This window comes from Myotis yumanensis, unplaced genomic scaffold (genome assembly GCF_028538775.1).
Source record: "Myotis yumanensis isolate MYYU_CA2020_CCGP unplaced genomic scaffold, mMyoYum1.0.hap1 SCAF_10, whole genome shotgun sequence".
Classification (NCBI taxonomy): Eukaryota; Metazoa; Chordata; class Mammalia; order Chiroptera; family Vespertilionidae; genus Myotis; species Myotis yumanensis.
In genome coordinates this window covers 36,514,333-36,525,237 of record NW_027223761.1, presented here as the reverse complement: position 1 = coordinate 36,525,237, position 10,905 = coordinate 36,514,333, and the positions used below count along the sequence as shown (strand labels likewise).

Below are 10,905 nucleotides of genomic sequence, written 5' to 3'. Positions count from 1 at the left end.
CTTTCTTGGGGCTGAGTACCCTCCCGGATTTGGTCCCCAAAAGACAAGTAAGAAAGTAGAGTCAAGAAGCAGTGATGGGAGAGTACAAAGAGGTGACAAACGTGCTTGGGGGTGATTCATCGTGAACAGGCATAAATGCTTGGGCGGGGGCTCGCGCTCTCCTCCCCCGTTTGAGGAGAGGATGACCCTAGCGTAGAAAAATCCACGCCGCGCCCCAGGTTCCCGTGCTTGCTTGCTTGCCAGCCGAGGTGGGACTCTGCTGCTGAGACTGCCTTCGGTGTGACTTTGGACACATACATTCTCCCTCTGAACTTGAGTTTTCCACTTAGTGCAAATGAGGAAAGGAAGGCCACCTTCCTCGCCTAATTCAAGGGGAGGTGTGAGGTGTGAGGCTCAAAGGGGATCAAGGTGTGGCCGTGCTTTGTAAACTGTAGCCTTTAACTGGGGGAAGCATTGGTGTGCTCCCTGGCAGTGAATCCTCACGTTGAGAGTCGGTGAATGAAGGGTCTGAGGCAACCGGGCAAACTCAGGTTGTAACCTTATAAGGAATAATTGGATTACAAGGGGGAGGGAAACCGAAATGGTATCTTTTTCCCTAATGTTGGTGATTCCTGTATTTCCAAATAGGCACGGGAATTCTGAAACTTAAAATACCCCCCCACCCCAATTCTCAAAACTAGCCTTGCTGAGCCTTGCCCTATTGTGAAATCTTACCAGCCCATTCCAGAAACCCGGAGTCTCCGCCGCTCTAGGGGGTGGGTGTTGGCTAGACCCCGCTCCTCTAGGCTACGCTTTGTGCTCTGATGGAGTCTGGGGTCGCCTGCCAGCTCAGACTCGGAGCCGGCAGAGGGCGCGGTCCACTGGAGACGGCAGCTACCGAGAGCCGGGCTTGGCCCATCCGCGTGGTACCCCTGCTGGCTCTAGCAGCTCCACGCCAGGAGGCCTCGCACGGTAGGCTGCAGACACACTCGGGAAAGACCCCACAGGGTTGGACCGGCCCTGCTTGGCCTGGGCTTACGGTGTGAACCCGGTGCCCAGAGTTGGGACTGTGGAAATGCCTGCACCCATCTCCTGAGGCTCACCCCTAAGCCCTCTGGGCATAAGGATACCCCTGCCCCTCAACCCCAAGCTCCATCCCCACACCCACAGGCAAGCGATGAGCGCGCGCGATCTAGGAGCGCGCACGCTGGAAGGAAGAGGGGGAGGGCGGGAGGGCAGCCCAGGCCCCGCCCCCTGCGCTCCTATAAAGCAAGGGAGCCGGCGCTAGCCACTCAGAGGTTTCTGGGTGACACTAGACGCAACAGTTGGAGCCTTACCACCTCTGGTTTCTCGCTGCAGCTGGGACGTTGGGGTTTTGCCACAGCCAGAGCGCCGTCTCGAACTTTCTCCTCCCAGATCTTGGCAGATCCCGCGCTCAGCAGGTAGGTGTGGCAGGCGGGGCGTGTGAAGAGGGGGCCCTTGCCCAGGCGGGAGACTGGGGGCGCTGGGTGAGCAGTCCTTGGGGAGGGTGCGCCCCACATCCCGGGCCCCGCTCGTGCACACGTAACTGGAACTCCAGACCCCTCTGCTCGGTCAGCCGGATTCCGAAGAGTTGAGCAGGGAACCTGGCCCTGGGCAGAGGCCTCCCCTGCGGGGCCTGTCACCCGCTCGGCGAGTGCAAATGCCGCTGGCGCCTCTCTGCGCCCGGGGCAGATAAGCGTCCGAGCCAGGCAGACGCGGCTGACGCTGCCCGCGCCGGGGCCCCTGCCCGCCCTCGATGCCCAGCCAGGGCGGTGCGGCAGGTTCCGGAGCTCACACTCCTCTCTCTCCCTCCCCAGGGGTCTGCGCATCGCCACCGGGATGAAGCTGGTTCCGGTCGCCCTCCTGTGCCTAGGCTCGTTCGCCTTCCTAGGCGCAGACACCGCGCAGCTCGACGTGGCGTCCGAGTTCCGAAAGAAGTGAGTCGCAGGCAGGGCTTTCCTCGATCCTCGTGGACGTGGCCCTGGGTCCCCAGGGGTTAGAGGTGAACGCGGGTAGCTACGGGCCGGGACCTCGCCCGGACCCATGCGAACCGAGTCCGTTTGTGTTTTGTAGATGGAATAAATGGGCGCTAAGTCGTGGGAAGAGGGAACTTCGGGTATCCAGCAGCAGCTACCCCACGGGGCTCGCTGACATGAAGGCCGGGCTTGCCGAGACCATCATTCAGCCTCAGGACGTGACGGGGCCCTCTCGCGGCACCCAAGCCAGGTAACTATGCCCGGCGCTGCAGCTGCGGGGTGGGCAAGGGGAGTTCTTCACCGCCCTGGCCCTGGGGGTCGTCAGGAACGCGGTAGCAGTTCCCAGTCCCCTCTGGTCCTAGAAGGCTCCGGTTCCCGGTGTCGGGGGCCCGAGCCCTGCTGGAAGGGGGTTCTCATGGGCTGTCCTTTTCCTCTCCAGCAGTCCGGACACCGCCCGCATCCGAGTCAGGCGCTACCGCCAGAGTATGAACAGATACCAAGGTTTGCGGAGCTCGGGCTGTCGCTTCGGGACGTGCAGCGTGCAGAAGCTGGCGCATCAGATCTACCAGCTAACAGACAAGGACAAGGACGGCGTCGCCCCGAGGAACAAGATCAGCCCGCAGGGCTACGGCCGCAGGCGCCGGCGCTCCCTGCCCGCGGCGGGCCCCGGCCGGACTCTGCTGTCCCCACAGCCGCACGCACGCCTGGCTCCAGCCTCCCGCTCGAATCAAGTGCTCGCCACCCTCTTTAGGATTTAACTGTGGTAGCAGCTTTCAATCGCATTTGCATTCGGATGGAGCCTCCCGAGGCGGAGGGCTTCCCGAGCCGAGCCTCTCAGCGCCCGGGGACCGGGCTGAGTCCGCCCTGCACAGACCTGGAGTCCCGGAGGCACCTTCCTGCGGCGAGCCCTGGGCTTTGCAGGGGTCTCTCCTCCTCCGAGGCGGCGTTCCTTTCGCCCAACCCCGGCCTGGGTGTCTCGGAGGGCGGGGAGGGGGGCGAGCAATCCCAGGGAGTAGAATCTTCAGGCTCCCGGAGAGAAACTGAGAATAAAATGCCGAGACCCTGCCGGTGCCAGGGTCCGAGCCGCTGCCGTGCCTCTTCCCCCAAGCTGATTTCTCACGGGGTGTCACCCCACCGGGGCGCCAGCCCCACTATTACTTGAACCTTCCAAAACCTAGAGAGGAAAAGTGCAATGCGTGTTGTCTATACAGAGGTAACTATCGATATTTAAGTTTGTTGTTGTCAAGATTTCTTTCGTAACTTCAGATATAGAGCTATTTTTGTACATTATATATATTGTATTAAGGGCATTTTAAAGCAATTGTATTGTCCCCCTCCTCAGTGTTTTAATACGTGAATGTCTCAGCGAGGTGTAACGTTGTCTGCTGCGTGGGATGCGTGCGAGTTTGTGTGTGTGGAAGAGACTGATTACCTCTTGTGGGAGAAGGAAACACCGCGTCTCTGTATAATCTATTTACATTAAAGGGGTGATATGCGAACTAGCAAACCAATAAACTGTCTCGATGCTGATTCATTCTCGGGTCACGCGTCGTGGGGAGGAGGGAGGGCGCCCCTGGTCCTGGGCGGCCTGGGGGCCTTTGGGTCGCGCTGCCTGGCGTGGGGAGGTGGGAGAGCTGCGCGGGTGGGCGCTGGCCCCTCTCCGCGCCGGCTGAGCTGTCAGGAGTCCCGCGGCTCCTGCGGGGCGCACCAATGGCCCAAGGCTTTGCGGGGACGCCGGAGGTACCGCCTAGATTCTCCGGGTTGCGCGTCCCAGGTTTTACGGAGTTGCTCACGGCCCTGCGCGAAAGCGCGCCTCGGATAGTTGGAGGAGAGGGGGGGTCTCCGGAGCCTGCTAAGGGAGGAGCTCCCCAGGGCTGCCGCGGTGTTCGAGTGAGAAGATACTCCCGCAAAATGTTCCGATTCCTCCGGGAAACCGGCGGCGGGGCGAGACTCCTCGGTCCTCTGCAGGCTGGGTGCCCCAGCGTGCCGGCGGGCTCATAAGCGAGGCTGTGGCGCCCCCAGCCGGCTGCCTCGGACCAGCGCGAGAGCCGGCAGGCAGTACGTGCGGTTTAATAAGTTCTCTCCTACGTGGGAGTCAGCACATAGCCTTAATGAAGGAGGAAAGAAAAAAAAAAAAAAAAACAGTTCGCAGATGCCAAGCAGGGCCAGCCCCCCAGACCTGCACGGCGGCTCCCGGTTCGGGGACTGTGACTCAGCGGCCACACGCTGCGCGCTGTGCAGCTGCGGGCCGGAGGCACGCGGGACGGACGTGCCGCAGGAACCGTGCGCCTCTGACAGCCTCAGACCTTCATTGTTCCACCTCCCCTTGCTGCTCTCCTCTTCCTTCCTCCTTCCCAAACCTTTCTCATTTTTTTTCTCACTTCTCTCCAGCCTTCCTTTCTCTCCTTCCTTCCTCTTTGCTTTCTTTATGCTTCATCATCTTAGAAGTTGACCCCAGTTCCGGTGATAGAAGCTGGACGCTCAGCCCCATTGAGTGACAACAGGGCAAGGGGACATGGGACTAGGACAGAAGGGGAAGAAAAGAGGAGACACCCCTGATTTTGATTTTCCTGCCCCATTCGTCCCCCCGCCCGCCCCCTCCCCCCCCTCCCCCCCCGCATCCCTCCGCCCCAGTATCCTGAAGACCCAGACTACTGGGGAAGGGGAGACCAACTGCTTGTCCTTTCCAGAAGTTTCCCTGGCCTTTTTTTTTTAAATTGATTTTTTACAGAGAGAAAGGGAGAAAGACAGAGAGTTAGAAACATCGATCAGCTGCCTCCTGCACACTCCCCACTGGGGATGTGCCCGCAACCAAGGTACATGCCCTTGACCGGAATCAAACCTGGGGCCCTTGAGTCCGTAGGCCGAGGCTCTATCCGCTGAGCCAAACCAGTTAGGGCTCCCTGGCCTTTCTACTTCAAGGCGTGGCTGAAGTGTTGGTGCTTATGCTAGTAGATGATCTCAGAAATCTTCCTGGTGAAGACAGTCGGAGGGTGAGTTTGGAGAATGGAAATATGTCCAGTATCCAACCTTCTCCTGCGCCTTTTGTATCGATTGCATATCACAAGGCCCCTTCTGAGGGCCTACAATAGTTCCTTTCAGAAAAGGCTTGCATATACATTGAAAAAGATAAACTTACATGCTGACCCATAGACACAGACAATAGTGTGGTAAGGGCCTGGGTGAGGGCTGGTGCAGGGTGGGGGGGGGCGGGCGGTCAATGGGGAAAAAAGGGGGGACATAAAGAATACTTTCAACAATAAAGATACATTTTTTAAAAAAGAAGGAAAGATGCCCTAACCGGTTTGGCTCAGTGGATAGAGCATCGGCCTGCGGACTCAAGGGTCCCAGGTTCGATTCCGGTTGAGGGCATGTACCTTAGTTGCGGGCACATCCCCAGTAAGGAGTGTGCAGGAGGCAGCTGATTGATGTTTCTCTCTCATCGATGTTTCTAACTCTCTATCCCTCTCTCTTCCTCTCTGTAAAAAATCAATAAAATATATTAAAATAAAAATTAAAAAAAAATTCTCTTTGTCTTAAAAAAAAAAAGAAAGAAAGAAAGGTAGGCCTTAGGTCTGGGGTCCAATGCTTCTGAAGCATTTCAATTTAGAAGAAGCTCCAGCCTATGGAATTCCAGCACATGGAATTTCATTCAGACCAGACAAGGCCTCAGTACTGGGCACCTGGCTGTCTATGGTGTCAATCTCCATGGGGTTCATTGTCCTATTTAATGTTAATTTTGTGAGATTTATTAGAATTGAGGGGGCTGCAAATATAGCCACAGACCATCCTTGTCCCCAAGGGCCTTTTAATAAACATCCACTTGGAGGGAACTCTGTGCTAGGCATTGCAAAAGGTACAGGGTATGTATGAATGAACGAGTGCCTAAAACTTACAGTCACAGAACTTCTGTGCCAGTGCGTGTTCTGGGTGGTCTGAAGGGGCTACAGAAACTGCAGAGAGCAGCAGACACCTCAGCCTCACAGACAGTGGCTTGGGATGAAATACTCACCCTTTTCCTTGAGCCAAGGTTTGTCCCATCACCACAGAGCCCTCCAGCCAGACCGCACCCTGGCAGAGCTTCAGCCGGCAGCAAAAGCTGCCAAAGACAGGTTGGGCACAGCTTGGGGCTGTCCTGAGCAGGGAACAGGCACCTAGCCTTCTGCCCAGGGAGTCTTATGACTCCCTTCAGGGAATCCAAGGCAAATGAGGGAGATGGTTTCGCTCTGAGCTGAATGAGGCAGCTGCTCAGCTGGAGTCCTTTCCAACTGAAAATCCTGTGATTGGAGACATGTCTGAAGAGACAGAGACTCTCTTAAGACCAGACGGGTACAAGTTCAGGATTCACTGCGGTCACCATCAAGCCTGGGGACCTACTCTGGGAGCCATGCAATCTACCTTCTGCATTTTTTTTCATAAGGTGTTGAAGCCTGTCAGGATAAGGCCTTCTGACGCCAAGAACACGTCGTTTATCAACAGTGATGAATCATTTGTGAGCTGATTCGACCTGTCTGCAGCTAAGGAGTACACACAGCTTTTATCTTTAGCTACTGTTGTTGGCTGTGGGAATGGTACCATTCATTTGTAATCAAACAGGGTGCCGGGCGATTTCTTAAAAATCCAACACCTTGGCTGCACAGTGAAGGGTGGAAGTGGAAGGGAGTGATGGCGGGGAGGGGGACTGGGGGACAAAAAGAAACAGGTTCTTTTCTTTTCTTTTTTTTTTTTTTTTTTTAGCACCTACTTTGTATCAGACATTCTCCTAGCCACTTTATACACCTTATCTCATTTAATTCTTATAGCAGCCTTGTGAAGTAGGTGTTATTATCTCGGGTTGTAGATAAAGAAACTGAACCTCAGAGACACAGAGTAGCTGGCCAAGGTCACACAGTGAGTAGTAGTAAGTGCTGGAGTTTGGATTTGCACTCAAGGGCTACAGGCTATTTTGATGTTATGAAGACAGAGAGAATAAAGTGGGATAATTTTAACATTTGGATTCTCAAGCCAAATGTCCCCAAATGTCCTCTAATCCGGGGATGGCTTGGGTAGGTGATTTACACCTGTGGTTCTGAAAGATTTACATAAGGCTGGTTGGACTGGGAAGAGCTGCTTCAGTGGTATGCTCGGTGAGGGCAAAATAAATAAATGAAGTGAGTTTTAAAATTCTTGGTCTTGGTTTGAAGTAGGGATTATAAATCAGGACTAGTCTTCTCCCCCTGCCCCCCCACTGAGCTAAGCCACTGACCTCTTTGGTTTTCATTGCCAAATATAGTTAGAGCATACACTGAAGGCCTCAGGAGCTGGCTTCTGAGGGGAAGGCTTTCTGAGCTATTCCTGGCCAAACACAGTCCAGCACTGTAGGTCTTGAGTCTCCTGGAGGAACACCTGTGTCTACAAAGCTGCAAATAGAGTTTCCACCCTTGAGGTGGAACCTTTTGTCTTTGGCAACTGTTGCCCAAGGCAGCTTTTCAGACGTTGCTGTAAACGGACTCTGAGAGAGCGCTAGAGTGCTGCCCTTCCTTTCTTCAGCCAAGGAGAGGGCTTTGTTATCCTGCGTCCCATAGAGGTTTCTGCCAAAGCTGGACTGGAGGCTTGGTCTTCATTTGCATGGGAAGAAGGGTGAGGCTAGATAGCTATCTGGTGGTCCCACTGGTCTTGTTCTAAAAGCTATTTTGGAACATTCTGGAAAAACAATAAAAGGACTGTGACCACACAGGCAGCTGAATTTAGTGGGTTATTGTACATTTATCCAACAGCAGTTCTGAATATTAAGATGACTTTTTGAAACATCACAAATGCATTTTACTTATTACACAATATTTATTCAGTGTAGAAAAAAAACCAACCTCTTTTATACCACTCCCAGAGATAACCTCTATTAATATTTTAGTATATACCCTTTCAGACATTTATATATAATACACATACACATATATGCATACTTTTAAAAATTGAATTTAATACAGAGAGGTGAATTAAACATACCACTCTGTTTAAGGCAAATTGTCATTACCAGTCTATACAAGACTTCTCTCGTTTTAATTATTTTATATTTTCTCCTTTAATTCCCATACCCCTTTCCATCTCCTTCATAGGAACCCTCTTTAACGTGTTTGATAACTGTACTTGTTAAATGTTATAAAATCTGTTATGCTATTTTGTGACTATGTATTTTTTAACATGAATATATATATTTTAATTAGTCCCTTTTATTGAATTTATTGGGGTGACATCTATATATATATAAAACCCTAAGCGACCTTTAAGATCGAATGACTGGAATGACCAGTTGACCAGTTGCTATGAGGTGCACTGACCACCAAGGGGCAGGCGCTCAATGCAGGAGCTGCCCCCTGGTGGTCAGTATGCTCCCATAGCCATCCTCCTGCATCCCCTCCCCCTGGCTGGCCAACCTTCTGTGACCCCTTCTCCCCCCAAGCTCCCCCCTCCCCCAAGTTTCCACAGCCCCTGCTCCCCCCTCCCCCCTGCCGGCCAACTTCACATGGCCCCTCCCCCCAGCCGGCCAGCCACCAAATCGGCCCAGATTGGGGGCGCTGGCCGGCCAACCTTCTGGGGTCCCTCCCCCTGGCTGGCTGGCCTCTTGATAGGCCTCAATTGCTGGTCAGGCCAAGGGACCCTACCCTGCACAAATTCATGCACTGGGCTTTTAGTTGGTTAATAAAATTATATACCCTGACCAGTTTGGCTCAGTGGATAGAGCGTTGGCCTGCGGACTGAAGGGTCCCAGGTTTAATTCCAGTCAAGGGCATATACCCTGGTTGCAGGCACATCTCCCATGGGGAGTGTGCAGGAGGCAGCTGATCAATGTTTCTCTCTCATTGATGTTTCTAACTCTCTATCCCTCTCCCTTCCTCTCTGTAAAAACTCAATAAAATATCTTTAAAAATAAATAAATAAAATTATATAGGTTTAGTGTACAATCCTATAATACATCATCAATATATTGTATTGTGTTCACCACCCCAAGTCAAGCCTCCTTCTATCACCATTTAGCTCCCCTTTGCTCTCTCCTACCTCCCCCCACCTCCTTTTCACTCTGGTAATCACCATATTATTGTCTGTCTATGAGGTGTTTGTTTTTTGCTTAATCCCTTTACCTTTTTCATCCAGATCCCAGCCTCCTCTCCTCTGGCAGCTGTTCTCTGTATCTATGAATCTGTTTCTATTTTGTTTGTCAGTTTATTTTGTTCATTAGATTCCACATATAAGTGAAGTCATATGGTACTTGTCTTTCTCTGACTGTCCTATTTCACTTAGCATAATACTCTCCAGGTCCACCCATGCTGTCATAAAGGGAAAGATTTCCTTCTTCTTTTTTTTTTTTTTTTACAACCTAGTAGCATTCCATTGTGTAAATGTACCACAGCATTTTAAAATAATATATTTTTATTGATTTTTAGAGAGAGATGAGGGAAGAAAGAGAAAGAGATGTGAGCGTGGCTGCCTCCTTCACACCCCTACTGGGGATCGAGCTGCAAGCTTGGCATGTGCCCTGAAGGGGAATCAAACCTGCAACCTTTTGGTACATAGGATGACACCCAACCAACTGAGCCACAATGGGCAGGGCTGTACCACAGCATTTTAATCTACTTATTTATTGATGGGCACTTGGGCGCTTTCATAGCTTGGCTATTATAAATAGTGCTTCACTGAACATAGGGATGCATATATTCTTTCAAATTAGTGCTTGGAGTTTTTTCAGATATATTGCCAGAAGTGGAATTGCTGGGTCATAAGACAATTCCATTTTTAATTTTTTGAGATAATTCAATGCTGCGTTCTACAGTGGCTGCACCAATCTACATTCCCACTAACAGTGCACAAGCGTTCCCTCTTCTCCACAACCTCACCAACACTTGTTTGTTGATTTATTGATGACTAGAGGCCTGGTGCACAAATTCGTGCACGGGTGGGGTCCCTTGGCCTGGCTGGCGATCAGGGTCATCTTGGGGCCGGCCAGGGGAAAGGATCGTGGGAGGTTGGCCGGCTGTGGGAGGTTGGCTGTGGGAGCTCACTGACCACCAAGGGGCAGCTCCTGCATTGAGCGTCTGTCCCCTGGTGGTCAGTGCACATCATAGCAACCGGTTGAATAGGTGTTCTGTCATAATGGTCGCTTACGCTTTTATATATGTAGATAGGCATTCTGACAGGTGCCAGGTGATATCTCATTGCGGTTTCAATTTGCATTTCTGGGGTGACTAGTGACATTGAGCATCTTTTCATATGTCTATTGGCCCTTTGAATGTCTTTCTTGGAGAAGTGTCTATTCAGGTCATTTGCCCATTTTTTAATCGGACTGTTTGTTTTTTTGGTATTAAGTTTTATAAGTTCTTTATAAATTTTGAATATTAACCCCTTATCAGTTATATCATTGGTGAATATATTCTTCCATTCACTGGGTTGTCTTTTCATTTTATTGATGGTTTTCTTTGCTGTGCAAAACCCTTTTAGTTTGATATAGTAACATATGAATATATTGACTTAAAATTTTTCCTGCTTTTCTCATTGAACATGTAAAACACAATTACCCAGCCCTGGCTGGTGTTGCTTAGTGGTTAGGGCATTGGTCCACACACTGTAGGGTCAAGGGTTTGATTTCCAGTCAAGGGCCTGTACCTGTGTTGCAGGTTCAATCCCAGCCCAATTGGGGTGTGTGGAAGGCAACCAATCAATGATTCTGTCAAATCATTTATGTTTCTCCCTCTCTCTCCTTTCCTCTCTGAAATCAATACAAATTAAAAAAAATTAAAAATATCCTCGGGTGAGGTTAACAAAAAAAAAACACACAACACAAAAACAATTATCCACATAGACTGTTTCTTCTTACTGCTACATATTATGCCATAATATGCATTTTACACATTTTACTTTTCTTATCTCTCTCTCTCTCTCTCTTTTTTGTGTGTGG

General features: G+C 51.2%; 1 protein-coding gene across 2 annotated transcripts; it reads left to right on the top strand.

The window, feature by feature from the left end:
• The first annotated feature begins 1,289 nt into the window (after positions 1-1,289).
• On the top strand, positions 1,290-3,491 carry ADM (adrenomedullin). 2 transcript variants are annotated; one of them, XM_070426676.1, is made up of 4 exons: positions 1,290-1,421; positions 1,818-1,937; positions 2,074-2,226; positions 2,419-3,491. In XM_070426676.1, the coding sequence occupies exons 2-4, from the start codon at positions 1,840-1,842 to the stop codon at positions 2,732-2,734; spliced, it is 567 nt and encodes a 188-aa protein (XP_070282777.1). In that variant the 5' UTR covers positions 1,290-1,421; positions 1,818-1,839; the 3' UTR covers positions 2,735-3,491. The 2 variants fall into 2 exon arrangements, with proteins under 2 accessions (XP_070282777.1, XP_070282776.1); XM_070426675.1 differs by having other exon boundaries at positions 2,416-3,491.
• Positions 3,492-10,905: the final 7,414 nt, after the last annotated feature.